Source organism: Pelodiscus sinensis, chromosome 13, assembly GCF_052426305.1.
Source record: "Pelodiscus sinensis isolate ZL-2025 chromosome 13, ASM5242630v1, whole genome shotgun sequence".
NCBI lineage: Eukaryota > Metazoa > Chordata > Testudines > Trionychidae > Pelodiscus > Pelodiscus sinensis.
The window spans coordinates 44,690,259-44,714,497 of NC_143064.1; the positions used below are offsets into that span (position 1 = coordinate 44,690,259).

At 56.2% G+C, this 24,239-nt stretch overlaps 1 protein-coding gene across 4 annotated transcripts; it reads right to left on the reverse strand.

The window, feature by feature from the left end:
• Positions 1-148: 148 nt before the first annotated feature.
• On the reverse strand, positions 149-23,979 carry SYTL4 (synaptotagmin like 4). 4 transcript variants are annotated; one of them, XM_075896739.2, is made up of 17 exons: positions 23,845-23,979; positions 16,296-16,459; positions 15,832-16,047; positions 15,094-15,203; positions 14,716-14,830; positions 12,975-13,073; positions 12,124-12,253; positions 11,954-12,044; positions 11,589-11,692; positions 10,760-10,843; positions 10,238-10,416; positions 9,902-10,004; positions 8,253-8,414; positions 6,446-6,539; positions 5,056-5,155; positions 735-943; positions 149-442 (listed from the first exon to the last, which is right to left on the reverse strand). In XM_075896739.2, exons 2-17 carry the CDS (start codon positions 16,415-16,417, stop codon positions 300-302), a joined length of 2,061 nt encoding a protein of 686 aa, XP_075752854.2. In that variant the 5' UTR covers positions 16,418-16,459; positions 23,845-23,979; the 3' UTR covers positions 149-299. The 4 variants fall into 4 exon arrangements, with proteins under 4 accessions (XP_075752854.2, XP_075752855.2, XP_075752856.2 ...); XM_075896740.2 differs by lacking the exon at positions 23,845-23,979 and adding an exon at positions 23,641-23,835; XM_075896741.2 differs by lacking the exon at positions 23,845-23,979 and adding an exon at positions 23,481-23,602.
• Between the last annotated feature and the right edge of the window lie 260 nt (positions 23,980-24,239).

Sequence of the window (24,239 nt, forward strand, 5' to 3'; positions counted from 1 at the left end):
GAGTAGTGAAGACATTAAGAAAAACAAGATTTAAAAGCACTTAGCCCCTGCTAGGGGGAAACCCTGGGGAATTCACTTCCACCAAGCTCGGAGTCCAAAACCCTTTCCCTACAATAAGCTACAGCCAAGAACAGGCTGTAAGCCTGAGCCTGCTGAAGACAATTAGCTTTATTACTACACGGGCAGAAGGCACAGCCTGCTCCCCACTCCCTTAGATCCTGGCTGTGGCCCTTGCTAGTGCTGCGGTTGCTCTGCCGGGTGCCGCCTCGCTGGAACTGGCCTTGGGCCCAGCGCCCAGGCTATGGTCTTGGCTTGGCCATGGTGGAGCGGAGCTGGAGTGTTCCTTCTGCCCAGGATCCCGGGAACTGGCGCATCTTCTGCCACAGGCTCACCTCCTCCCCTGTGGAGTCCATCCAGTCCACCACCTGGTCCTTACTCATACCTGAGGGGGCAGAGGTGAGTTAGTGCAGCACACAGCCCCCTCCCCGGAGCGCACGAGAACAGCCTCCGCCAGCCCCACAGAAAATATGGAGCAGGGGTGGTAATGCCAGGGACTGTGTGGGGATGATCGTGGTCCCCTGACATTTCAGCTTCCTAGTAGGCATCCACCTTCATGGAGGTCTCCAGGGCAAAGCTGGGGTAAGGGGGACAGAACATGAGTGACCCACCGCATCCTGCTACAGCCCTAGGAGAGCAGGGCAGCCACACACAAGGACAGCCAGGGGGCACCTCACCGTTCCCAACGCCCAGCCTGACACCTCCCAGGAAGTCGTTGCTGGACAGTGGCTCGCGGTCCCAGACAGTCAGCTCCAGACAGATGTGCTGCAGGTCCTCGGGGCTGATGCCATTGTAGACAAAGGTGTGGTTGTAGTGAGGATTCAGGGTCTTCTTCATCACAGGAGTCTTCCTCTTGGTGGCCTTGTTTCGGAGTGGCAGCAGGTAGCTGTGGGAGAAGCCCTTATATATTATATAGGTAGCAACTCCCCCCTCAAACAAAGGAGAGACAGTGATGGCCCAGGAGACTGGTAATGGGCTAAGGGGACTCAGAGACATTGTGCCCTCCACGGCAGAGATCAGCCTCTCTAGGGCAGTAGAGGGCCCAAACAGCTGGGCCCAACTGGGGTACACCCAGTCTCGAGACGTCAGCTTTGGACTTGGCCACGTCATTTGCATCTGATAGTTCAGAGAAGAGCCTAGAGGATTTCAGTGCAGTTCCAACCCACAGGAATCCATTCTGGAATGTGAACAGAACAGCAGCCACAATGGTCCAGGTAGCCAGCATCCTGTCCTCCAAAGAGTGGCCCATGTCAGGTGCCTCAAAGGGCACGAGCACAGCAAACTAATCCAGTGGCCCATCTACCGGTGTCCTGTCCCAGCATCAGGCAGTCAGAGGCCTGGCGACCTGTCCTCCATGAACTTACCCAATTCTTTTCTGAATCCAGCTCTGGTTTTGGCCTTCACAACATCCCCTGGCAGTGAGTTCCACAGGCTGTGCTGTCTAAGTCCCGCCTTTTTTTTAAACCTGCTGTCTGTTAATGTCACTGCATGGCTCCCGGCTCGTGTGTTAGGAGAAGAGGTAAATAACACTTCCCAAGTCATTTTCTCCACGTTTTCTAGACCTCGATCATAGCCTCCCCCACCCCGGTCATCTCTTTTCCAAAATGAACAGTCTTTTTTACTCTCCTCATATGGAAGCTGTTCTAGACCTTTCATCATTTTTGTTGCCCTTCTCTGAACCTTTTCCATTTGTATACCATCTTGTTACAGATGGGCGCACAGTATTCCAGGTATAGGCATACCATGGATTTATATAGGGGCATTATAATATTTTTATCTTGCCTCTTTCCTAATTGTCCCTAATATATAGTTAAGCCTCTTTTTGATTGCTGCTACACACTGAGCAGAGGTTTTCAGAGAACTATCCACACTGACTCCAAGATCTCTCTCGTCTGGTATCAGCTAATTTCAACACCATTTTGTATGTCAAGTTGTGATTATGTTTTCTGACGTGCTTTACTTTCCATTTATCAACATTGAATTTCACCTGCCATTTTCTTGCTCAGTCATGCAGTTTTGCAAGATCTCTTTGTAACACTTTACAGACCGCTTTGGATTGAACGATCTTAGTTCATCTCTGTAATGTCTGCAAACTTTGCCATCTCTGTTTATCCCCTTGATCATTTATGAATCTGTTGAACAGCACAGCCCTCTGTACAGATCCCTGGGGGGCCCAGCTGTTTGCCTCTCTTCATTTTGAAGACTGACAATTTATTTCTGCCTTTTAACCAGTTACTGTCCCATGAGAGGCCCTTCCCTCTTATCCCATGACAGCTTACTTGGCTTAGAACCTTCGGTGAGGGACTTGTCGATGGCTTTCTGAAAGCCTGTGTACACTGGGTCCACTCAGTCACCCCTGTCCAGATGTTTGTTGACCCCCAAAAGGAATACTAATTGCCTGGCATAAGTCTATTGCTAAAATCATCTACAAAAGCCATGTTGAGTCTTCCCCCAACTAATCATGATGATCTACATGCCTAACTATTCAATACTATGTTTTCAACCAAATCTGCCTGGCACTGAAATTTGGTTTACCGGCTTGTTATTACCAGGATCACTTCCAGGAGTGCTGGAACTAAGAGTGCTGCCATACTCCCTGGCTTGTAGTGGTAATAACTAGAGCCCTGCACAGTTACATAATTTGTATCCGCATTCTTATCAGCAAAAATGAGCCACAAATATCCACATCCACATCCTTGAATACCTGCAGATAGCTGTGAATTTGCAAGGCTCTAGTAAGAACACCAAATACGTAGATTCCAACATCAGCACAATAAAAATTGTTCCAGTATCCCTCATCACCTGTCCCGTTAGCTGCCCTCCAGTCATCTGGCACAGGAGCGATAGGTTACATGCCAGTCAGTAGTTCTGCAATTTCATATTTGAGTTACTTCAAAACTCTTGGGTGAATTTCGCCTGGTCCTGGTCATTCTACTGTTTATCAATTTGTTCCCAAACCCTCCTCTATTGACCCCTCAATCTGAGCCAGTTCCTCAGATCTGACACGTAAAAAGAATGGCCAAGTATTGGAATCTCCTTCACGTCCTCTACCTCAAAGACTGACACAAAGAATTCATGTAGCTTCTTGGCAATGAGTGCACTTCCTTGAGTACTTCTTTAGCACCCTGGGCATCCAGGGGCCTCTCTGTTTAGCAGGCTTCCTGCTTCTGACTAGCAAAGGTCTCAAAAATTAATACCAAAAGTTAAGTTAGTTAATTCCTCAAATCCTTGTGTGGCCTGCCTAATTATACTTTTACACTTATTTTCCTCACTAGGCTTTGACTTCCAATTTGTAAAAAAGATGCCTCCTTGCCTGTGTCAGCATCTTTTATTCTATTTAGCCCTGGTGGCATTTTGTGAGTGATCCTTTAACTCTTTTTTAATTTGTGCTATACATTTCCTTAAAGCCTCTTTTGGGGTTTTCAAAACGTTTCCATGCAGATTACAGGCATTTAAATCTTGTTCCTGTTAACAGCTGTTAAATTAGCTTGCTCATTTCTGTGCAGCGTCCCTTAGTTTTATGCTTCTGTAGTGGGCTTCTATGGTATCACCCCCCCCCCACACACACACACACACCCTGAATGTTAAATTTAATTACTATTGAGTGGTTCCAATATATTCGCCTCTTGGACCAGATCCCACGCTCTACTTGGGACTTAGGGGCGGATATAGAGCAGGGCGAACGGGGCGGCCGCCCCGGGCCCCACGCTTAAAAAAGCCCTGCACATGCGCCGTGGCAAAGAGGGGGCCCCGCGGAGTTATGCTGCCCGGGGCCCCGCAAAACAGTCATCTGCCCCTGTTGGGACTAAATCAAGAATTGCTTCTTCTCTTGTGAGTTCCAGACTAGCTGCTCTAAGCAGCAGTCATTAATGGCATCTAGAAACTTCCATTGCATCCTGTCCTCAGGTGACCTCTTCCCAATCAATAAGGGGAAATCTCCCGTTATTACCGAACTATTTATTTTTATCGTCTCTCTAATCTCCCTGAGCATTCGGATCAGGTGATTGGCAGTATGGTCCTACTACGCTACTCTTATTCAAGCATGGAATTTCTATCCACTGATATTCCATGGTACAGTCGGATTCTCTTAATATTTCTGACTATGCAACAGAACCACATTTATCCAACCCTCCCTTATCCGTCTCTCGGTAATACATCAGCTGCCACCAAACAGATCCACAAACAGGCCATCTCCTCTGTGGCTGCTAGATGGCGCTGCAGCCTTGCACTTTCCTGTTCTCCAAATTATCCACATGTTGGATCATCTCATCTGGCCTGGGCCTAGGTGAGATCAGATAATCAGGATTCAGCTGTATGTGATATGCTCTCTATTTGATACCACTCCCTAGCACTACATATTCTCCCATTTCTTTATATACCTAGGTACAAAATACAGTGTCCCGTTGTCATCAGGTTCTGTCATATTATAGCAATAGCCTCATGCAATAACCAACCCTCCAGTTCATCCATCTTAGCATTTACACGTCTAGATTTGTACACAAGCACTTACAATGTGTCTGCCTGCCTGCGATGTAACCGAAGGGACCTGTTTCTCTTCAGTCCCTACCTGCACTTGATCACCATCCATCTTCTCCTCTTTGCTAGAGGCCGACACGCCACGGGAATAGCTCTTCCCCTACTGGAAGGCTGTGCGCGTCTATTGGTTTGTGACTTGGGTCCAGGCCCAAGAGCTGGAATTGGCCAGGCCCTGGGAGGAAGCTTGTGAATCAAGCGGAGCTTTGTTTGGTGACAAACCGAAGCGTTCTCCTGAAAGCACAGAGCCGAGCTGCTCCACGCCCCTCCCCTTTCAGCACAAGCCCATTAAGCATTAACACAGCCTGTGTCCCAGCACCAGACAGCTGGGAACGAGGTGGAGGGCAGAAAAGCCCATGCACTCCCATGCCCCGGCATCAATCCACTCCAGGGCCCCGGCGGATGGCGAGGGCTGTTTTGTTGACACTGTCCATCTCCTCTCACGGGCATGGTCCCGACACTCACCCCTTGACAAAGCTGTCTGAGGTCCCTCCAGATTTGGCAGCTATCAAGTTCTTGGCCTCTTTGATCCAGACCTGGAGTTCACCTCCTTCCTGCCCTTTGCCTAGAAGAGAAAGTCTGAGTCACCCATGTTTTCAGCCATAGCTTCTCTCCAATCGTGGGGGGCGACCCCTCTGTGTATCCCTCCCCTGGCATCCAACACGCTGCAAGACTCTTCACGGCCAAGCCCTCGTTTGCTATCGAACCATCGGTCCTCCCCTCCCAGGGCCCCTGCTGCCAGCTTCCATTGCTGACTGGTTACATCTGCAGACAAGCCCCTAAGTGCCTGACCCTATGCCGCCCCTTGTGCTTGGCCGGTGCTCTCTGCAAAGCTCCGTTATGGTCCACCTTCAAAACCTCGCTTAGCTCTCCTTTGCCGTGATGCCTACAGAACACTGACACCGTTTAGGCTGCTGGTGCACCAGGACCACCGGCTGTCCACCTTGTACTCCAGCTGTCTGTGTCCATCTACTGTCTCTTGGTTTTATACTTACATCAACCCCTTCTGGGCAGGGACTGTTTTGTGTTTGTACAGCACCTCTCACAGTGGGGAAAATGAGGTCCCGGCCCACAACTGGGGTATCTAAGCAGCAAGGTCGTACAAACAAACGGAACTGCCGGCTCATGAATGCCAGAATGGCAGGTCCTCTGACATCCCCATCTGTAACAGAGGTACAGTCCCAGCATGCTGTGTTTTATCAGTCCCTGGCCTGATTCAGGCAGGGCCCTGGACCTCAGGAGAACTGTCCCACTGCATTAGACAAGGGCAGCTGATCTGCGCCAGGAAACGGATGCAGATTGCCAGTGCAGTTCTCCGCTCGGAAGTTCCGGGAATCCTGCTCTAGCTTGCATGAGAACTTTACTGCAGGAGATGCCAGTCACTAGAGCCCTGTAAATCCGTGAATATCCGCATCCCTGGCCCATTTTTGCAGATACAGACACGGATACCAATTTTGTATCAAGAGCCCTGCAAATCGGCGGATAGCAGCTGTACAGCCACTGCTACGCTCGCCTGTGGCTGCGGATATCCAGGGCTCATTTTTACAGATACAGATGCAAATTCTGTACCTGCGCAGGGCTCTACCCATTCCCATTCCAGCTGGATCTGCCTAAAGGAAAGCCCGCCTTGCAGCACTGCTGGAGGTCACTCGCGTTTCAGCGCGGCTGGTTAAAATGTTACAGATGCTTGGTCCAGTGATAGATTGGCTTTCTCCCGAGAACGCGACAAGCAGTCCCCATTCCTGGATGGGCTCCGGATGTGTGGACGCCGGATTACATAGTGGACGCCAGCACGCGTTAGCCTCTGCACTTGTGTTTACACATTACCCCACGAGCCAAGTTCACCTCAACTCACCCTTTTTCCCGTTGCCCCCAGGGTGTTTGGAGGAAGGGATGTACTTCATGGAAACCACCAACTCCCCTCGGTACTGCTGGGAGCCAGCACCGTCCTGAAAAATGGGAATCAGGTATTTTAGGGCCACCCATCCCTAGTAAATCTCAGATTCCTACCACTGCAGCCTCGTCTATTCACTAACACGCCCCCAACATCAAGGGCTTATTCTTCTAAAGCCAGTTTAGCTACATGTCTGTGCTGCTTTGTGTGGACTCAATTGGATTTTTACAATCAAGTCTGGCATCCTAGCCAGTGCAAACCCTATGTAAACACTCAAGGTATGTCTAGACTACAGCTGCTCTCCGAGTTACGAACAACTTATAGACCAACACTTGGTCCGTAACTCGGATCCCATAGAGGTACATGGCGACCGCGCTGTTCATAAGCGCGGATCGCTGTTCGTAACTCAGATCTGCATTTACCACCGCTTTGGTCGTAAATGCGGATGGTCGTAAGTGGAGGTGGTCGTAACTCAGGGAGCGGCTGTACATGCCTCTGTCATCAAAGGCATGTAAATTAGATATACCGACATAGTCGAAGCAGGGATTTAAATATCCCCTGCTTCATTAGAATAAAAATGGCCACTGCGTTGTGCCAGCTCAGCTGTTTGTCGGCATGAACCAGCAGTCAAGGCGGTCGGTAAGGAAAGCCTTTGCCGACCAATCCTGTAAACCTTGTTGCACGAGGCAAAAAGGATCGATCGGCAAAGGCTTTCCTTTCCGGTTCATGCCGGCCAACAGCTGAGCCGGCACAACGCGGTGGCCATTTTTATTCTAATGAAGTGGGGGATATTTAAATCCCCGCTTCATTGACTATGTCGGTATGTCTAATTTACATGCCTCTGTCGGCAGAGGCATGTAAATTAGTCTAGACATACCCTCAGTGTTTACCTAGAGACAGGTTTCTTATATTGATAACCAGGGCAAGCTGTGGTACAGACCCAGCCTCAGGGAAGCTGCTGCCACACACTCACACTCATGTGGGGCTCTCCTAAAGGTCTCAGAGATGCAGGAGAACCGGACTCGTGCAGAATCCCAGACAGCCGGAAGCACGGCCATCTCTACTGCCCGTGCAAACCTGAGTTTACCAAGACGGCAGCTGTTCCACAGTGCTTGGCTAATGGCACTCGCCTGCCTGCAACAGGGGTTGGATCAAGTCCTCGGAGGTCCATGGGAGAAGCCATCAGTCTTGGAGCTTCTCAGCAGGAGACGCCGGAGGGCTGACACCCTGCAGCAGCAGGAATCTGCGCCACCTTAAGAACGTTCATGGACTCCCCTGCTGTCACGTAAAGCAGACGCACGAAGCAGACCCAGAACGCCAGACTTATATGACTATGGACAGTCTGGTGGACTTGCTCATCACACCCAGATCTCTGAAGGTAGATGTGGCACGTGTCTGTCTTTATAAAACAAGCAGGTGCCCACCACCCTCATAGGAAGCAGGCTGCCTGCTAAGCGTCACTGCCACGTACGGACTGATGGGCCAGAGTCCCCTGGGTATGTGCTCGGGTGACTAGCTGGTCCTGCTGTCTGCGCCAGCCGAGCAGAACTAGGTACGTCGATGCAAGCCCAGGGTGGATGCAGACGTACCCTTTGTGCCATTACGTTAGAGGGAAGACAGCATCTCCCACAACAAGAGGCCCTTGCCAGATTAAAGAAGAGCCCTGGGTAGGAGACGTTCACATTGGCTCCAGAGCCACTTCCCTGGCTGGGAGGAGGTGCGGTGGATTCCTAGGGCAGGTCAGTTGCAAGAGCGGCAGGGGCCCTACCTTGCCATGCAAGGGGAGGCATTCTTCCAGCTGGCTCTCAAAGTTCCAGGAACCCATGGGGATCTCTGCCTCCCCCAGGAAGGTGTTTCGGCCAAAGCGGTCGTGGTGCCACACTGAGAACTGCAAGATCCTGGAGAGCAGGAGGGATTTGTTGATCTCATACTGTGAAAAGACAGGAGCAGAGAGTCAGGGGTGGCTTCCAGGAGCAGCTAGGACCATATCTGAAGCCTGCACCATGAGGAGATGGCCCTAGTCTTTCCTAGGGAGAATGAAGTTCTCCCACTTCCTCCTGAGAGCCTCTCCGGTATGTCTGGCTATTGCCACATTCCTTTTCTCTTCAGGGTTTCACCCCCGAGAGCTGGGCAATTTAGCAGGTCTAATAAGGACACGCTCAATCATCCGCTGATCCTGCTCCTGTCGACTCCGGTACTTCACCGGCTCACGAGGAGTAAGGGGAGTTGATGGGAGAGTTTCTCCCATTGACCCCCCCTGCAGTGGGGACACGGTGGTAAGTCGAGCTAAGGTCCAACTCCAGCTTTGGTAGTCGTGTTCTTAGTTCAACATTGCCCCCTAGCAGGGACCTGGCTGAAGGCACAAGTGGGCCAGCCATCCTACTACCTGTTTTGCCCAGGCAGCTTCAGGTGTGTTCATCTGCTGTAGGCTCCAGACCACAGAGGAGCAGGGCCTGCACACCCCTTCTAAGGTCGCACTACACTGGGCAGCCCTGGCCCCTGGGGGAATGGGAAGCACCACCGGGTAGAGCTCTGGAAGCAGGGGAGCATAGGCCTGGCCTCGGGAGAGCAGAGTGGAGTTGCTCACAGATTTGGAGGGGAGGCTCCTGAAACAGGAGGCTCTGGAAACCCCCGGAGCTTGCTGGTTCCCCTTTCTGAATTTCCAACCTCTCCTCTTTGTGCCCAGTGCATTTACAGCAGGGAAGGGGGCTGCGTGGCATTTCCTTGGGTCGCTGCAGCACGGACTCTGCAGCAGAAGCGAGGAAGCGACGCATGCGTCTGGCAGCATTGTCCCTGCTGGAGCCACAGTGCTGGGACTGAGCCGGCTCCTTGCTCCTGTGACACTGCTGCCCTCCAGTGATATTGTCATGGCCCGGAGGGGGCTTCGGGAAGCAACTTTTCAGAGCTGGGAAGGGTGTTGTGAGTGGGGAGCCGCTCCCCCTCTGGGGAGGCAGCAGGATACAAGAGAAGCAAGCAGAACAGGAGAGCGACGCCCCTGCAGGGAGGTCATAGCATCCTACACAGATCAGGGCTCTCACTTAATGCAAGGCCAAGTCACCATGGCAACAGGGGCTGCAAAAAAACGCAAGGACCTCACTAGAGAGCCCTGCATGGAGATGCTGTCAGTTAGGTCAGTCCCTGGCGCCTCCGGGGGCTCTACGCTTGCCTGCAGGATTTCTAGAGTCCTGGTCTGAATGGGAGATTAGCGGCCCTCCCCTGCCAGGGGCCCCAGCTGAGGGGCCAGGAGGAAGGGGCTGTTTTCCCTCCACCAGTGATGAAGCGTGGGGTGTCTGGTGGAGCAGCCTGCCTGCCCTGGGTCTTACGAGTTGGGTGAAGCACCTGCCTCCCCAGCGGAGCTGCGATGGGGCTCTCAGGGGTGGGTGGGACGTCCCAATGGCCCCCGCCCCAGGGGCTCACCTTGAGCATCTCGTTGTACAGCGGGTTGATGCTGTTGCGTTTGATGGTTGTCTTGCGCTTGCCTTGCCGGGAGGTGTCAGGCAGGAGGTACGTCTTGACGTATCTAGGGGAGGCGAGCAGGCAGCGTCACCCGGGTCACAGGCCTAGCCCCAGACTTGGCACGTGCTGCGGCTCCCGCCTCCCCACCACCAGGCCTGCCTCCGGACGGCAGCTCAGACCCCAGCACAGGAGCTACCCTGCCACTCCAGACGGCAGCAGCTAGCGCGGGACGAGTCCAGGCCCCGCTGCAAGGGGGGCGCCTGTGTCAGGCAGCCCCCTCCGCAGGCCAGCACTCACGGGTTGGAGCGCTTCTTGGCCTCGTCAGCGTAGGCCAGCTGGCGACACTCCTTCACGTGGATGAAGAGGGTCTGCGTCGTGTGCTCGTAGCTCAGCGAGAAGGCGATCTCTCCCGTGACGCAGATGTTGCCGTAGTCCCCGGCCTCGCTGTAGATGCTGACCATGCTCCCCAGCGTGCTCTGAAACACACGGCCCTGGTAAGGTTTGTGCCCCTTGGGGGCACGGAGAACCAGGGCGTCTCCAATTCCTCCACCCACGTCTGCCCTCCCGGCCACGGGACATCAACCGGTTCGCCAGGGGGTGAAAGGCACCGAGCACTTCCCAGACGCCTCACACCCCCTTGCGAGCCAGAGGGAGAAGCTCAAGCTGCCAGTCCCAGGCAGAGCTTGGCTTGGTCCCTAGCTCTGCCTGCCCCTGTGCTCTAACCATAAGACAGCGCTGCCTCTCTGCTCCCAAACCCCAGTCCTCTCTCAAGCATTTCCTCCAGCAGGCCTGGGGGGAGGGAGTAATGGAGGGACTCACCGAAGAGGTGCCACTGCGCATGCTGCCTCTGGCCGTCCTCCGGCGATGGATCTCCACCAGGTTGTCGATGTCCTCCTCCTCCTCCTGCAACAGGGACATGGCCACACGTACCAGCCGGAGAAACAGGCACCTAGACCCCCCAGAAGCAGCCCTGCCCACTCCAGGCACTCCCTGCCGCAGGGCTAAAGAGAGCCGGGCAGGCTACGGGCTCGGCTTGGGCCCAGACTCTAAAACCCGGGAAGGGGGGCGGGTCTCCCAACGCAAACTCCTCTCAGGTACATTCCCCTCAGACCGGGGGAAGATGCCCGGGCAGCAAGCCAGCACAGAGGAGCGCCACCCCCTGACTAGGGATGTAAACGGTTGACCAAGAAGCATCTGTCTGGTTAACCGTAGGGGCTGCCCCAGGCCCGCGGGGCCTACCCCGAGCAGGGGGCTGCTCCAGCTGTGAAGAACAGCCCCTTTCTGTGGCTGGCTCACCCGGCCTCCTGTCCCAAGTTACACGCTGGCTCCCCGGAAGCCGAGCCAGCAGGGGCTGCCGGCCCCGCAGCACAGTTTCCCTGGGAGCAGGGCCGGCAGCCCTTGACGGAGTTCCTTTCCCACAGCCTCAGAGAGCAGAGCTCTCCGCCGAGGGCTCATTCGGACAAGGGGCTCTCGCTCGAGACCCGCAGCAGGGTCTGTGCTTCACAACAAGCTGTACTGGTGGGGGGGCTAGGTGGGGAGCAACTCCCCTTCCATCCCACGAGCCTCAGAAAATGGGGGGGGGTGCAAAGGAGAAGCCTCTCTGTGTAAAGCAAACGAGCGGATTCGAGGCAGCTCAATCGGCTCTCACCACTTCAGTGTTGAGACCTGGGACCGACTTGCTTCTGTCTCCCAAGGAGCCGCTTTCACTTCCCACGTCCTCCGGGCGCAGGTCGATGACGGACTTGGTGTACTCTGTGTCGGAGACAGGAGGGCGAGCCGCTGCCAATCCCAGCCCATCATGCAGCGTACGCGGGCTGCTACGGATGCAGCTAGTGCTGGCTCGCTCTTCACAGCACGCCCGGAAGCGGGCCAGCATTCCCATTTCCCGTTTATGGGCAGAGGCACCGAGGTGGGGTGAAGTGACTTGACACAGCAGGCCAGCAGCAAAGGCAGGAACAGAACCACGGCTGCCCGACTCGGCCCCGTGTTGGCTTCCCTCAGAGGGCGACTCACCTGAAGGCCTCAGGATTCTCTTGGGATTCTTCTTAAAGACGGTTTCGTTCTCATCTGCGGATGCCGCCCCGGGACTCCCCACACGAGCTTCCTAGGAAGGAAAACGGACTGGTCAGAGAGGAGGAAGCAGTGTGTGTCTAGCAGCCCCCGACGCCACAGTGGACACATACGCTTTCTGAGCCGGAGAGATGAGCGTCTCGGGAGCAGCTGGGGATGGGCAGGGTGGATCCTTTGGTGCCCACGGGACCTGGCCTTTGCTTCCCCTCTTGGAAAGTGACGGTTTTCTCCAGGGAGTTTCTCCTGCGGACAGGGGGGAAGTCAGACTTGCCCTGTCTCCATCGGCCGGAGAGCTCTTCGTGGGGGAGGGGAGAGCCAGGCCCCGCACCACAGATCACTTGTCTCTCTCAACAAGCACCACACGGCCCTGTGAGTGACTGAGTGTCACAGCTCACTAGAGCCCCATGCTAGCGGGCTGAGCAGGGGAACCCCTGGCCACGCAGGGCCAGATTTAAAACCAAACAGCCCAACCCCTCTTCCCAGAGCTGCCTTCCGCACTTGCCGCTCGGCCTGTCCTCTGCACCACAGCCAGCTCAGAGCTAACTACTGCTTGGGTGGCAGCAGCTTGGTGCCTAGCCCCGCTCGTGGCGCCCAGCCTCCTGGGACGTGTCAGGATTTTACAAGCAGCTGGACACCAGCCTGCTCTGTGCACACAGAGCAGAGCAGCCCTGGGTTCAAAGGGGCCAGGCTTTGGAAGGCAGCTGCATTTGCTGGAAGGGGGGGAACCTCTGGAGCCATCTCCCCGTCAGTGTCTCAGATAAGCGTTCTCGGGGAGTGGAGACGAGGTCCCCGTTCACCTCAGAAGCATCCCTCAAGCCTGCCCTTTTCCTCCTGCTCCCGGTGTCCAAAGGACCCTTCCTCTGCCCTTTGAACCGTTGCCTCAAGGCAGGGGAGCAGGAGACAAAAGCAGGACAGGAAGCGCCAAGGATCTGACTGTTTCAGAGCCCAGGAATCAGTCTCTAACCTGGAGCTGACGTGGGGTCTGTACCCATCCAGACTCATGTTCTCCATGGACTCGGTATCACTCCTCCCGTCTCGTGGGTCCAAGGCTTCAGGGGGCATGCTGGGGTGGGGGGGGAGAGAGAAAACAAACAGGTCTGTCCCGACAGGAGGAAGGGCAGTTCCAGACTGTGACGCAGGAGGCCAAGCCCTCCCGAGAGGCAGGGAGAACCAGGATGTCTGCCACTATGCTGTTATAGCAACAAGGGCCTTGGGGGCCCCTGGGCAGCACTGAACTTAGCTACCCAGGGCCTAGAGGAAGACACCAGCCCTGAACACCGCTGTTTCATCGATAAGGGCAGGAGATGGGTTTAAGGTACACAGAGCCGCTTGATTCGTGGGTTTGCTCAGATCAGACCTGCCTAAGCACGTTGCTCGTGGATTGGCGTGGAGATCTCTTGAGGCTCTCTGGGAAACTCCACTGGAAGGCTGGATTACCCAACGGCAGAGTCTCCTCAGCTAAGAGCACCAGGAAGCCGCCCGGCAAGAAGCATCAACAAGCTGAGGGCGCTTTAAAAAGGCCTGCTCTATTTTAGCTGCATATGGGCCCCATAAGCCAGGCAGCATTACTGGACAGCTCCTGTTGTTTACAGCTTCATGCCACAGCCCAACTGAGCTGCCCAGGAGCCAGAAAGCACCACGGGCTGGGTTAACACCCTCCTCCCCGGGCTCCTCTTTCGGGACAACAGATTCCAGCATGGCCTAGAGCCCCGTTGCCAAAGGGCTGGTAGCGTTCCAACTGCAGCGACCAGCTGAACGGACCCAAGAGGCAGAACCTCACCCAAAGCCCGTGGACCCGCACAGCCGTGCCACCCACAGGCCCCAAAGCATCACCCTAGCAAGGGGAGGGCATCACCCCGGGGCCTCTGGCTGAAGGAATGGGGCAGGAGCAGCAGCACCCGTTCCTCCCTTCCGCAGTTCCTGGCTCTTGGCCATTCTTACATCCCCCCCGACGTGATTTCCTGACTGCCCACCAGGCTCGGTATCAGACCCACGCCAGGCCAGGGCAATTGGGACTCCATCCTGTTGGGGGTTCCCTGTGTAAAGCTGGGGGCAACTCAAGTGACCCAGTTTTAAGCGAGGACGGGCTCTTCCCCAATCTGCCTGCCACGTCCTGGAGACCCGCAGGCGTCGGCTCGAGCATTCAGCAGCCAGGCTCCGAGTACGCCGGGGGTTCCACAGCATGTTGTAACCTTACAGCGCAGTCACCTGCTCGTGCTAGCGGTCACTCTGGCAAACCCGTCTCTGGCTCTTCAGGGAGAGCAGTTCGCGGGTCAGGAACTCACCGGCTGTCGCAGAGCCCCAATCGCCGGCAGCCCCATGCACACGCACCTGCTGTCTCTCCCCAGGAGGCTGCGTGGTGCAGGGCGCCAAGCCCTGCCGGCAGTGCCAGCGCAAATACCCCAGCAGGGCATCTCCCTGCCCCTCCAGCTATTCAGGAGCAAGCGCCGAGTGCTGCAGGGAGGGTCGCCGCTTTCCCACAACCCCGGCTCCACCCAAGCTTTGGGGGCTGGCCTGGCGGCACATGCCAAACACGAGGCTGTGCCCTCTGCTATTACCAGCTCTCCGCCCTTGAGATGGCATCTTCTCCAAGCCCCCTGCTCTGCCCACGCAGGTCACGGCTTCCCCAAGAGATCCGAGGCGAATGCAGGGAGGGTGGAGCTGGCTCCGAGCAAGGACACACGCAGGGGGGATGCAAGGCTCACCTGGGCTCCTTCTGTCGCTCCTGGGGACTCTTCTGCTCTGCCACGGTGGAGCCTTTCGGCTCGCTCGGCTGTGCCTGCTGCAGGAGGGTTTGCCCCACTGTTTCCCTTTTGTTGGCTGGAAGAAAAACAAACCCACAATGCCAAGGCGACCGAGACGGCAGAGCAGCAGCCCAGTGGGGCAGCCTGCAGAGACCGGGGGGGCCTTATTTCCCTATTCAAGCACTTGGACACCCTTACGAAGGAGAACACCAGTGCCTGCCTCCGACCTCGAGGGCCCCCGAGGGGTGAACCAGGGCTCTGCACGTAGGCCACCAAAAAAAAGGCACGTCCCAGAGGTGTTCCTCCTGGCTCCCCACCCAGAGCGCAGCTGGGTCCTACCTGGAGGCTTGCGCCGAAGGGACATTCGCACGAGGTCGCTCCCCAGCCTGTTTGCAAAGCGATTGACTCTCTGGTCATAGAACCAGTCGCCGGTTGTCTTCTTCAGCTCCCTGCAGGAGAAAGAGGCAGTGAGAGGCCATTCTCGCCCTCCACAAGGTCAGCCTCTCTCTTCCCCCCCCCCTCCCCCCCCGCTGGTGGGGCACCGTAGGCGAGCATGGCAATTTCCGGATTCAGAAGCACAGCAAGACAAGATCCCGGCCCCGAAGAGCTGACAGGATAGCCCTGGGCACACCCAGGCTCCGAAAGGCCGCCAGCAAGGGAAAGACACAGGATGCTTGGTGCATCGGCAGCAGGAAGCTCCTCCAGAGCCAGCGGCAGTAGGAGAGACGCTGCAGAACCACAGTGGGAGAGGGACAAGGGGAGCCAAGGACACATGGAAGGGGAAGGGAACAGAGAGGGCTCTTTTTCACCACCGATAGTTTGCCTGCTGCGAGCAGGGATGAGGGGCGTTGGAAAGGAAGATTTGTAGCAGCAGAGGCTGGACCTGAGCGGGAGGGAAAGAGGAAGGCTGGAGCCCAGGGGGTCAGCTGCAGCAGAAGACAAGCCAGACAACCCCGCTCAGCAGAAGAGACGGACGGATGGGCTTTCGGGATGGCAGAGGAAGCCAGCGGACTTTGCAAGAGCCCTGCTGTGCACGGGAGCAGGAGGGCACCAGGACTGTGGCAGACACACACTCACGCTTCCTTGGTGCAGACTTTGCAGCGCCAGGTGCTGTTGACGCTGTAGGAGCGACAGTCCCGACACACCAGGTGGTTGCAGCCGCGGCAGGTGTTGGCCTTGGGGCTCACCCGGCCCAAGCTCTGCTGGCAGCGGGCACAGGTCCGCTCGCTGTAGCGCTGGCTGCCTCGCTTGGCCCCTTTGCGCCGGATCTCCAGCAGCTCGTTCTTCAGCCGCCTGTCGGGGACACACGCCCGGGAGCCGCTAAACCCACACGCAGGCCTGGGAGCGGAGTCGAGGCTGCCCCTCCAAGCGGGTCCGAACAGGGCAGTGATGCCTGGGCAGCTACCACCACCCATTTCCCCCTCCAGGAAGGGCAGGGCACAACACCAGCAGGGCAGAAAGACCCGTCCCCACCCTGCTACATGCTGGCCTGGCGGGTTTTGCCTGTAAGGCAGCAGGGCCTGCCAGGGGAAGGCTCTCACCTGATCCTTTTCTCTTCCGCTTTGCGGAGCTCTTCATCTCGCTGCAGGACTTGCAGGATCACCTCCCTCTCAGCCTCCGACAGGAAGGACAGGTCCATAGCCTCCGACATGGCTTTTCTCATGACCTGCCGGCCCTCCCCTGGCAGCCGCTGGACTCCTCAGAGCTGGGGGCAAGTTAGCAAGTTAGTCCAGCCAAGTGCCTGGGGTCCCGTAACCCACTGGGGATTTGTACGAAGCAATAACGCCTTGACCCCCCAGTCGTCCGACTGCCCCTCACTGCGGCCGTGGGGCCCACCTCAAAGCGAGGCTGCAGGGAGTCCCCGGTGCTCCGTGCATTAGTCACAACAGCAGGATCCCGGCATCCTGCCCTGGCCTAGGAGCCGGCCCGCCCAGTGCCCAATACACAAGGTTCCGTGTTTGGGAGCTCCTGGCTCCCTGCACGTGGCCTTAATGAGCCTCGGTGGAACCATCCAGTGGCTGAGTCATTCCACCAGCGCGCTTGGCATTTCCTGCCTGCGTCCAGACCGAGGGGGCCGACGGAGGGAAGAGCAGGATGGACTGGAGTTCAGAGCTATAGCACTGCTCCTCCCTGCTGGCACCTGCCCAAGAGTCTGAGCCCCACACCCCTCCCCAGCTCCATGGAGGTGAGGACCTGGCCTACGAGACTCCCCTCTGAGCCCAGAGAAGGCAAACGAACAAAAAGAGCAGGCCCCTCTATAAGCTGCCACGAGCACGATTTCTGTAAATCTAGGCCCATATCTAGGTCACTTCCTGTCCCAGCTCAGCCCAGCAGAATCACGGCAGCAAAGCACCAAGCAAGAGCCTTCGGAATCATCCCTCCCCCATGGCAGGAGCAGGCTCCCGGGGGCTGCGTGGCACACGACAGCAAGCAGACACGGCTATCGAGAGCAGCGCGAGCGCCGTCCCTGCCTGGCTCACGCCGAGCCTTGCTGGCTCATTTCCTCGTCTGGACCCCTGCTTTCTCCCGGGGTGCATTTTCCCCACTGCCTGCAGGAAGTTCACATTCCCGATGCTGCCGGAGTGACCTTCCTGCCTCCGAGATGACATCACACTCGGTTGTCATGGCTACAGCTGGGCTGGACTTCAGAGATTCCGTGGGAGCAGGTGGCCAGGACTCCGGGAAGGCGGTCTCGAATCTCATTCCGTTCCAGCTCAAACGTGTTTGGGGTAGGGGGGGTTAAAGTTTTGTTTTGAAATATAAAAGAAAGCCAACCCGGGCCTTCGGCTTTGCCTATGAAAAGGGCCCTAACAAACTCACGGCCACGAAAAACGAATCCCGGACCTTGTGGGTGTGTTTACCCTATATCACATAGATTTCATGGGGAGGCTCGCATTTCTCAGATTGAGAGCCCTGATCAAAAGAGCTGAAGGGGTGAGGGAGTCCCCTTTACTTCTGCTTTGCCTTCAGGGCGGCATAGAACTAAGGGTGGCAGTATCCTATCCTGCCATCTGTGCTTCTGCTCTGCTGCTGGCAGCAGGTCTGCCTGCAGAACTGGGATTCTGGCCATCAGCCACCGCTGCCCAGCTCTGAAGGCAGCACTGCCAGCAGCTGTGCAGAAAGGTGGCAGTACTACCACCCCCCTACGTTAACCTTGCCACATACACCACTTCTTTTGGGGGTCAGGACCCTTACAATTACATCAAGGTGAAATATCAGATTTTTTACAGCTGAAATCATGACTTTTTTTTAAATCCTATGCCCATGACATTGATCAAAATGGACCGTGAATTTAGTGTGGTCCTACCTATGAATGAACTCAAGAACACAAGTCAAGACAGAGCAAGTCATTTGTTAACTGCCCTAGATAGACAAGTACATCTTCCATACTGAAGACACTAAGCAAAAATAGGTTGCATTGTTAGATTGTAACTTACCAGGTGTGAAAAAAATTCTCACCCCATTTTGTAAACCACCTCTTTAACGAAAGGTCAAACAAACCTCAGCACTCTAAAGAGACACTTCTACTACAGAACTCATCTTTGCTGGTTCCTTAGTCCCCTTCTCTGTCTATTAAGTGTGCTGCAGTAGTTTTAAAAAGGCCCACCATTTCCACTGCAAAAGGGTGGTGTCAAAGACAAAGGATTTGGCTTCAATATTTTGTTTCTTCATTAAAAAGAGAAAGATTTTTACAAGATTCTGAGATCACTAGTAACGCTGCCAGGAACGTTTAAAAAGCATCACCCTTTGGTTCCCAGTACTGTGCTAATGCATGTGAGAACTGGCAAGTGAAACTGATCAACTGGCCATTGTTCAAGCAAAACAACATTGAAAACCAGTTAAAACTCCGTTTTTAATAATCCAAGATGCCCTTTATTTAGGTTCGTAAGAAACGTAACGTGAATTTTAAACTGTCCCTGTTCCTTTAAACAGCCTTGCTCTACAAACATGCAAGAAGCTAGAATCTGGGTGCTAAAAGGAAAGCAACAAAGAGCAGCAATAAGAACAAAAGCAATAGGGAGCGTAAGTGGGTTATCTGAACTACCAAGCCTGACTGAAGCCATCTCTCTGCCCTGTCAGGGATTGGACCCTCGAGGTGCACTTCTTACTTCACAACTTGCAGTTTGCTGGTTATCCTGGCAAGCCTCGTACCCCAGCGACCGGCACTTAGATCGAGCATCCAGAAACAAGCAAAGTAACGCCAGTCTCCCTGCCAGCAACATGCTTGTACACGCCGATTCATTTCCTACTCCATGCCCACTGTCCTACTCAGAATGTAATCCTCCAACTCACACCTTGCTCCGAGTCCGTATCAGCTACGGGGATTTGATCTAAGAAGCAGGATGTAGATCTGGGCTCTCTCTAAATCACAACTAGGCTGGCCATTTCCACATTTACTGCAGCATAAGGTTTGGGCTCCCAAGGGCTGAATAAACACCCTCAACTCTCCCACAATCAGCAGGCTTTGGGGATGCCCTCATCTGGTCTCTCCTTTTCAACTCCAAGGTGGCACTTTCCCTCACAGAGAAGCTCTGGTCTGATGGCTGCCTAAAGTCCTAAATCTGAGGAAAATCAACAGCAGCAGCTCCTAGGCCAGCTGGAGCACTGGCCAGGCTGGGAGAGGATGGAAGTTGCTTAGATTGTTTGTTTAGAATTGGCTTTTCTAAATTACTTAGGTGTCCTAAGGCAGGTGTGCAGAGGGACAAGCATTTTCCCTTTTTGTTCTATATTCAGGAGTATTCGTCTTGGCCTCAGGTGATCCGGAGATGGTCCGGACCGATCTTTGCTCCGACTAACACTAAGATGCCAATCATGCACCCAGACAGAGGAACGTTGAGTCTTTCCTTCTGAGGAGTTTGATGAGCTCTCTCGTTAGCGCAGCTGCCCCAGAAGGCTCTTTTGTTCGTGGCGGTCCCACCTATTCCAGTATCCTCCCTGACATTCACTGCCAGGGCCCCTGCTCCAAACTTTGGTTGCTGAGAAGGGCCACCACTTGAAGATGGAACGGTCACACTCAGATGTGGGAAAGGACCCAGGCCAGAGCAGTGGAGGCTGTTTTGCATAAGCCCAGGAGTGCCATGCAAAGAGGTCAGCTCCCTTTCCTCTCGCTGTGCAGTGTCGGCTTACACCCCAGTGACCAGGAAGAGAAAGAATGAAGCTGAACCAGTTGAGGAAGCTCTTGCTTCTGATGGGAAGCCAGTTCTCTCTAAGGGGACCTCCCCTAGCCTAGCCATATGCTCTCTGCTCACTACACTTCCAACCCTCCTTCTCCCCCGCCGATGCTTGCTCCTTTCTGCATGGTCTGCTGGGTGAAGGGAGGGGAGTTTGATTCTTCCTTAGGAACACTGCACCCTCCAGAACCGGACTCAGACGCACCCGCTTCCACCTCCAAAGAGCCATCTCAATCCAGTTTTGAAGGGCCACTGCTCTATTCTCCTGTAGCTACACAGCTCCACGGCTTCTTGACGGCTTCCCTTCAACCCAGGGGAAGCCAACCAAGTGTCTGGCATTGCCTTACTTCCACACAAGGTCTGGGACTGCCCAGCTTCTCTGTATGTGGAACTGCATAGGAAAGGCAAGAACCCTCCCTCGCCTACGTTTAAGAGCATACACTCGGGGCCAACTCTGGTTCATACAGAGGGAGGGCATACCTCTTTAGATCGCACCTGCTTCTAATCCACTCTGCATATGCATTACAACAGCTGGACTTGAAACTCTCACTTTCCTACACGTAACCCAGACCCTTTAGAACCGTGGCGTCCAACCAGTTCTGAAGCAACAGACATGATAGCAAGCACATTGGACACCACGGCTTTAGACTGTAAGAATGAACATACGGGGTCAGACAAGCCGACATACGGGGTCCACGCAGCCCAGTATCCTGTCTTCCAGTAGCAGCCAGTGTCAGGTGCTTCAGAGGGAATGAACAGAACAGGGCAATTTATCACATGATCCATCCCCCTACCATCCAGTCCCAGCTTCCAACTGTCAGAAGTTTAGGGCTACCCAAAGCATGGCCCCAACTCTCTTGGCTAATAGCCATTGATGGACTTATCTTCCACAAGCTGGTCTAATTCTTTTTTTGAACCCCATTATACTTTTGCCATCACAATTTCCCCTAGCAATGAGTTCCACAAGTTGACTTCCACATTTCCTTTTGTTTTAAATATTCAGCCTATAAATTTCATTGATACCTGCTTCATGGGTTACCCCAAGGGTAAGTAACCCTTCCTTATTCACTTTCTCCACCTCAGTCATGATTATAGACCTCTATCAGAGCCATACTTAGAAGACTCTCTTCTAAACTGTACAGTCCTGGTTGTCTTAATCTGTCCTCACATGAAAGCTGTTCCACCCCTCCACCCACTTCGACACAATCTCTGGATTGGGTCCTCAGATGCAAGCTTCTGACGTATGGCATGGCAAAGGGATAACACAAAAGTGACTGCAAGGTGTGAATTGAAATTCTCCAATTTACACCTTCTGACCACAGAAGTTATACCAACCACACACACTCCCACACACACACACACACACACCCCCCTCTGCACCTGTAAACAAATCCACCTTGCTTGCACCATCTGAAGTTGGCCGGTCTCCCAGTGTGCTACAACACAGGAACACCTCTGACAAAGGGAGAAAATATTTGCAAATGGATGAAGGTTTGAATTGGGTTGTGCCCACGAAAGCTCATGATACCATCTACATGTTTTGTTAGTCTTTAAAGTGCTACTAGACTATTCGTTGTTTAAGGTTTTCTAATTAGGAAAGTGACTTGGAGGAAGGTTACCTGCATCTATCAAGTGGAGAAGCTTTCAACACAACAGTCCGATAGCTATGATTCCACATGCACACCAAGCACTGTCCAAGCATATAAGACAAATACTGCTTCTATCTGGGTAGATGTCAGCCCTCCTTCTTTCATGACAGGACATTCGCCTCATAGATAGAAATGAATGCATCCTCCCACAAGCAGAACAAAGCAGGGACCTGAGTTATTAGAGTCATGGCCCTTTCCTGCAGCAGGAAGCCTGGGACTGCTGTGTAAGATACCAGGGGCCCTTGAACAGATAGGGAAACAAACTCCCCACGCCCAACACAAGCTGCAAGTCTTCCTCTCCTCCCTGAACTGCCCCAGGGCTAGAAACCAACAATTAGGGAATGGGAGCAGATTCTGGACCAGCTTGAGCAGCCATGCACTACGATGCAGCGCGCACACACACACACACACACACACACACACACACACACACACCCCCACCCCCGCGCATCACAGGGATTGCACCACCTGCCCTAGGGATGTGACCGTTTAACCATGTAAAGTTTACGGTTAACAAATAACCCTGCACATTTTGGTTAACGTTCACGGCTCTGCCCAGGTTCTCGCTCCACTCTGGGGGAGCTGGCTGCCACCTCACACTGGTACCTCTGTATCAGACACAGTAGCTCCGCTCTGGGGGAACCCGCTGTCACCCCACGCCGCTACCTCTGCATTGGGGGAGCTGGCTGTCACCCCGTGCCGCTACCTCTGCACTGGGGGAGCCGGCTGTCACCCCGCGCCGCTACCTCTGCATTGGGGGAGCTGGCTGTCACCCCGCGCCGCTACCTCTGCATTGGGGGAGCCGGCTGTCACCCCGCGCCGCTACCTCTGCATTGGGGGAGCCGGCTGTCACCCCGCGCCGCTACCTCTGCGTTGGGGGAGCCGGCTGTCACCCCGCGCCGCTACCTCTGCGTTGGGGGAGCCGGCTGTCACCCCGCGCCGCTACCTCTGCGTTGGGGGAGCCGGCTGTCACCCCGCGCCGCTACCTCTGCACTGGGGGAGCCGGCTGTCACCCCGCGCCGCTACCTCTGCACTGGGGGAGCCGGCTGTCACCCCGCGCCGCTACCTCTGCACTGGGGGAGCCGGCTGTCACCCCGCGCCGCTACCTCTGCACTGGGGGAGCCGGCTGTCACCCCGCGCCGCTACCTCTGCACTGGGGGAGCCGGCTGTCACCCCGCGCCGCTACCTCTGCACTGGGGGAGCCGGCTGTCACCCCGCGCCGCTACCTCTGCACTGGGGGAGCCGGCTGTCACCCCGCGCCGCTACCTCTGCACTGGGGGAGCCGGCTGTCACCCCGCGCCGCTACCTCTGCACTGGGGGAGCCGGCTGTCACCCCGCGCCGCTACCTCTGCACTGGGGGAGCCGGCTGTCACCCCGCGCCGCTACCTCTGCACTGGGGGAGCCGGCTGTCACCCCGCGCCGCTACCTCTGCACTGGGGGAGCCGGCTGTCACCCCGCGCCGCTACCTCTGCACTGGGGGAGCCGGCTGTCACCCCGCGCCGCTACCTCTGCACTGGGGGAGCCGGCTGTCACCCCGCGCCGCTACCTCTGCACTGGGGGAGCCGGCTGTCACCCCGCGCCGCTACCTCTGCACTGGGGGAGCCGGCTGTCACCCCGCGCCGCTACCTCTGCATTGGGGGAGCCGGCTGTCACCCCGCGCCGCTACCTCTGCACTGGGGGAGCCGGCTGTCACCCCGCGCCGCTACCTCTGCACTGGGGGAGCCGGCTGTCACCCCGCGCCGCTACCTCTGCACTGGGGGAGCCGGCTGTCACCCCGCGCCGCTACCTCTGCATTGGGGGAGCCGGCTGTCACCCCGCGCCGCTACCTCTGCACTGGGGGAGCCGGCTGTCACCCCGCGCCGCTACCTCTGCACTGGGGGAGCCGGCTGTCACCCCGCGCCGCTACCTCTGTATCCGAGACAGCAGCTGGCTCGCCGGGAGCAGGGAGCAGGCTGGAGTCAGGGCGCGCTGGGAGCCGGTTTAACCATGGAACCACTGAAATTTTCCAGCAGTTGCAGCCACTTGCCCATATTCCCACGGGCCACAGCGATCCAGCGCTCGCTCACCACTCGCTCCGGAGCTGGCATCCGCGCTCCGCGGGGGCTGGCTAGGAAACGCGTCCGCAGCCAGCCGGGCTCCGCTCTCCCAAAGCCCAGCCGCGCCCGCAGCGCCACGAAGCGCGGCTCGCAGCCAGCGGGCCCGGGGCCGGCTCCCTGGGCAGGGCCGGCAGAGCGTCAGGCGGGGGCCCCTTTCCCGGCCCCGGGACCTGCCTGCGGACGCCGCCCCGATCCGCCGCCGCGCCCGGCTCCAGGGGCTCCCAGCAGCCGGGGGCGGGGCCCGGAGCGCTACCTGCGGCGCCTGCCGGCCCGGCTGAAACTTTCCCCCCCGGGGGGCGGGGCTTGAGCCTTAAAGGGGCCGCGCCCCACTCACCTGCGCCCGACGGAAAGGGAGCGGGCCGGGGGCAGCGGGTGGAGCGCGCACGGGGTCACTAGCGCCCCCTCCCGCCCCGGGAATGGACCCCCGCCCTGAGCCAGCCCCTGCCCCAGCCCCCGCCCTAGTAACCCCAGAGCTATTCCAGCCCCCCAGCCCCCGCCCTAGTAGCCCCAGAGCTATTCCAGCCCCCCAGCCCCCGCCCTAGTAACCCCAGAGCTATTCCAGCCCCCCC

Bases quoted from the DNA above. Each gene is read 5' to 3' on its own strand.
- SYTL4 (XM_075896739.2), bottom strand. From the start codon at position 16,417: ATGAGAAAAGCCATGTCGGAGGCTATGGACCTGTCCTTCCTGTCGGAG. The intron at 10,844-11,588 runs GTGAGAGCCGAT...TCCCTGTTGCAG, and splicing joins CAGGTCTCAACACTGAAGTG to GAGGAGGAGGAGGACATCGA. The intron at 6,540-8,252 runs GTAGGGCCCCTG...CCCATTTTTCAG, and splicing joins GCCTCCCCTTGCATGGCAAG to GACGGTGCTGGCTCCCAGCA.